Below are 4,546 nucleotides of genomic sequence, written 5' to 3' on the forward strand. Positions count from 1 at the left end.
CTGGGACGCCCTTGGGAGGGGGCGTGCTGGGTCTCCACCCTGATGATGCCACAACGCTGCATCCATGCCAGGCTCCACTCCACCACTTCACTCACATGCTCCGCAGGGAAATCAAACTGGGAAACTTCTCAGGTACCCCGGGCCTTCCTAGAGTGGGGGCAGCGGAGTTTCTCCACCCCAGCCCGGGCAGCCATGCCCACCTCCCAGAGTGGCTGCCGTGTTGACTCACCAGACTACATACATCTCTGAGGAGACACAAGCCCAGCAGCGACATAGCTAAGGTCTCTGGGCGGCCTTGGGGGAGTGAGTCCCTTCCCCTCTGGTGCCCTTGGGAGCACTGCAGCCTAGGCTAGAGCTCAACTCTGCAGCTCACTAAAAATCTCTGCAGAGACACAAAACTGAGTAAAGTTTCAGGTACCCGGTGACTAGGCCGAGGATGCTAGGGCCTACCCAGACTGGGCCGGGTGGCCTCCCGCCAGTGTCCACGCCCTAACACCCAATGTCCGGAAGCCTCGGCATCCACACCCACGTCTCACTGCAGCCTCCTGATGACTGAGCCACAGGCACTGCTCTATTTCTTCACGGCTGAATCTCTGAGGAGACGCATGCCAAAGCAGCGAGGAGTCATGGCCACACAATGGTCTCCAGCCAAGAAGAAATATCTAGGGTGCTCTAGAGAGAGGGGCGACTGCTTCCGCCCTGCTAAGCCTCAGCAGCTGCATTCACACCCCCACTGTTTCAGCCATGCCAAGGGTTCGATGCCAGCACTTCACTCATTCTCTCTGCACAGACACCAAACTGCAAACCCAGTGACGCTGCTGAGAAACCCAGGCCTTGTCAGAGTGGGGACAGCATCCCAACACCCCCAAGTCTGAAATTCCCAGAAACCATGCCCATAGCCCCTGCCAGGGTCACTCACTCACAGGGCACGCTCTACCAATTCACAACAAAATCTCCAAGGAGACACAAACCGAGCATCTAAGCATCACGGGCACACGGATCCTCACCGCTGCAAGTCTAGGGCGCCCCTGAGAGGGAACGTGTGGCCGACCCCGCCCTACTGTGCATCTGCACCCACAGCTGAGGCCTTAACTCCACCAGTTCACTAATACTCTCTGCAGACAGCAAACTGAGAAAAATGTCAAGTACCACGGGGTAGGGCGTGTTTGCCTTGCATCTTCCATCCCTCTCGGAGAGCCTGGCAAGCTACTGAGTATCCTGTCTGCAAAGCAGAGCCTGGCAAGCTCCCTGTGGCGTATTCGATATGCCAAAAACAGTAACAAGTCTCACAAAGGAGCCGTTACTGGTGCCCGCTCAAGCAAATGGATGAACAATGGGATGACAGTGACAGTGAGTGACCCAGGTTACTAGGTTGAGAACATTAGGGCCTTCTCAGAGTGGGTTGGCAGCATCCCACCTTCCCTATCTCCTTCTAGAAGCCCAGAAGCCACCACACTTCCCACAGGCCCTGCCATGGTGATTCACCCGCAGACCCTGCTCTGTGGATTCATGATTAAATCTCTGAGGAACTGCAAGCAAGGAAGCTCCATTCCATGGACACCCCAGAACCCGTGCCTAAAAGCTCCCGGGTGCTCTGCAGAGGGAAGCAGGCCAGTGTCCACCTGGCTAAAGCTCAGGCAGCTTCATGCATACCCACCCACCACTGCAGCCAGTCAAGGGCTCAACTCCTCCAATTCACTGATTCTCTCAGCAGAGACCCCAAACTGCTGCCCCATACTTCTGGATGCCCTGGCGGCCAGGATCACTGCCCACAGTTGTCACCCTGCTGACTCACCAGCATGGCCTTCTCTACAGATTCATGACTGAGTCTCAGAGGAGATGCAGACAAAGCAGCTAAATGTCTTCAACATGAAGGTCCCTTGATGAGAGTCTCTTGCCCGCATGCCTGGCTGTCTTCCCCAGGGCCCGTCGGAGGGGATGGGCTCCAGCTTCCCTCCCCACCCCGAGCAGAGCTCCCAGCGGCCAAAGACCACCGGAACCTAGCTACAGCCATGCTGGAGGCTCCTCTCCACACATCCGGACGGCCTCACACATGAAGGTACCGGCAGAGGAACCCAGGTGTGTGTAAATCCCATCGATGGCCAACATCCAGAGAGAGACTTAAAAGCAAGCTCTCAGAAGCTGGTATCTTATAGCCTACTTCTCCCTCTGGGAGAAACTGGCAAGCTACTGAGAGTTTCCTGCCCACGTGGGACAGCCTTGCAAGCTTCCCATGGTGTATTCATAGCTAAATCCAGTAACAAGCTGGATCTCATTCCCCTGACCCTGAAAGAGCCCCCAGTGCGACATCGTTGGGAGGGCCCAGTCAAGAGAGACTTCTAAGATCTCAGGGAAAGGACGAATGGAGAGGTTACTGAGCCCGCTTGAGAAATCGATGATTAATGGGATTTTGTGATTCGTGCAATTCTTGATGAAGGTCCCTGTGCTTGAAATCTCTGGGGTATTCTCAAGAGGGCCGGCTGGGTCCCTGGCCCTCCGAAGCACCTATGGCCAAGTCTGCACCCATTGGTGAGGTCACCCAAAGGCTCTTTCCACATGACACTGATTCTCTGTTGAGACATCAAACTGCATGCAATTTCAGGTATCCTGGTATCGAGGCTGAGAACTCTGGGGTCTTCTCATAATTGGGGCTGATCCCCACCGCGCCTCCCTCCCCAATCTCCTGATGCCCTGAATCTACACCCTCTGTCAACTCATTTTTCAGACCATGGATTCTGAATTCTCTGAACCTCACGGGTTCATACTTCATACTTCATACTTCACGAAGCATCCTTTCGATCTTTCGAAATTCCTCAGGAATAAGATTCCAGTAATAGCACAGCAAGTTAGATGGGAGAGTGAGAAGCCAACTAAGCTCAACAACAAAAACAAAATTACAGAATCCTCCTCTAGCAAGAAAATTGCTTAGTGAATACTAGAGAAGAGCTTAACAACCCCATGGTGAAATCTAACAATTTTCACATAAAAATTACTTTTTAACTTATTGATTTCTATATCGGAATGTTGTAATCTAATCAATTTCAACTCTGAATTGCATCAGCAGTTCCTACTTTGTCTATATTATTTTTTAAAATGTTTGTTTCCTAAATTTTGTTCTGAAATAGTTTTCTTTTTTTATGAAAGAAGACCTCTAATTTGGAGTCACTAGTTCTTAAACTAAATAAAAATGAGTTAGTTGTTTAAATGTAATGGGAATCTATAGAAAAATGGGGGGATACCTTCGGGAAGAAATAAAGGCTTAGGGTAATCAGGTTTACCATAGGGATTTAAAACTACAAACAAACAAAAAATTCATGTGAAAATCCTTATCTCTCTATGACTTCGTATCATTAATATCACTTAGTAAGTGGCATAGCTTATTATATGCACACAAATGTATTTTATTCTGTACATGATTTTATTCACATTGAATTACTTATGAAACAGAGAGAGGTAAAACTTAATTGCAAGTTATAGTGCTCCATTAATTAATTTATTAAAGATGTCTTGAGGTTTCTAGGAATGCTTGTCCAGTTATGTGTCCATCTTCCAAAGTCTGGGATAATTCCATTGCTACGAAATATTTCTTTTATGGTATTTCTCTAAAGAGAAGGTATTTTAGAACACAATTAATTCTCTAATTCTTAAACTTTGAATATTACAATACACATTAATAATGACTTTAAAACAATAGATTTTCATGTGATAAAAATAACAGTAAGCAAACTACTTTAAAATATTGAAGTAACAAAAACACTGGTTAAAGGGTCTTTGGCACTTTGTTTATGGTGCTCTACTAAGGTTTTATGTCAGAAAAACAATTAATATTTATACTTAAGCTTCAGTAACCATGTTACACTACTACAAATACAGTTAAAAATAAATTAAAATTAAACAATAACAAGAATACATATAAAACAAATTGGAAATAAAAAAATTAAGAAATATTTTAAGGATAGAATTTTTACCCCAGCAAAATTTATAGAAATATAATTAACACACAATTTATAAAATAAAATTATTTTAATATTTATTTTAATATTTATCAATGTCTTTTTGTGTATTCTTTCTGAGGGGTTTAAGGAGAAAGTATAAGTTTGAACTTACAAAAATAGGGATATTCGTAAAAATTTCTATCTATTCATCAAGCTAAGGACTTTTGTCTAGTTATCAGATAATTTTACCAAAAGAGATGGGTGATTGCTGTGTTTTGTGTTGGTGACAACAGACGAACGCGGCTACCCGCAGAGCTCTCTCAGGCAGTGAGTGGAGACTCACATCCCGGACGTGGCAGGGAATAGGTAAGCATGTTGCTGCTCGCTTTGCTCATGAGGAACAAACGTCTTTCCACCCTCACATGCTCTGCTGCTGCCCTGTCTTTCCTCAGCTCCGGGTGCAGAGTGTACACTGGTCAGTGGCGCCGCCCACGCCCCAGGGAACCCATGAGCTCACTGCTGCAGCGAGGGAGCCAGAGCGGAGCAAACACCCGGGCTGTGCCCTGCAGCGGGACTTCTTAAACCTTCCCCACCTGGGGACCCTTTTCAAG

At 47.0% G+C, this 4,546-nt stretch overlaps 1 protein-coding gene across 1 annotated transcript in view; it reads right to left on the reverse strand.

Moving 5' to 3' along the window:
- Window positions 1–3,488: 3,488 nt before the first annotated feature.
- The window catches only part of CNBD1 (cyclic nucleotide binding domain containing 1), a 364,454-nt gene continuing 363,396 nt past the window's right edge, over window positions 3,489–4,546 (reverse strand). The window contains exon 13 of the mRNA XM_055124427.1: window positions 3,489–3,602. Within this exon, the coding sequence (XP_054980402.1) occupies window positions 3,489–3,602 (114 nt within the window). The remainder of the gene's footprint in view (window positions 3,603–4,546) is intronic.

This window comes from Sorex araneus, chromosome 2 (genome assembly GCF_027595985.1).
Source record: "Sorex araneus isolate mSorAra2 chromosome 2, mSorAra2.pri, whole genome shotgun sequence".
Classification (NCBI taxonomy): Eukaryota; Metazoa; Chordata; class Mammalia; order Eulipotyphla; family Soricidae; genus Sorex; species Sorex araneus.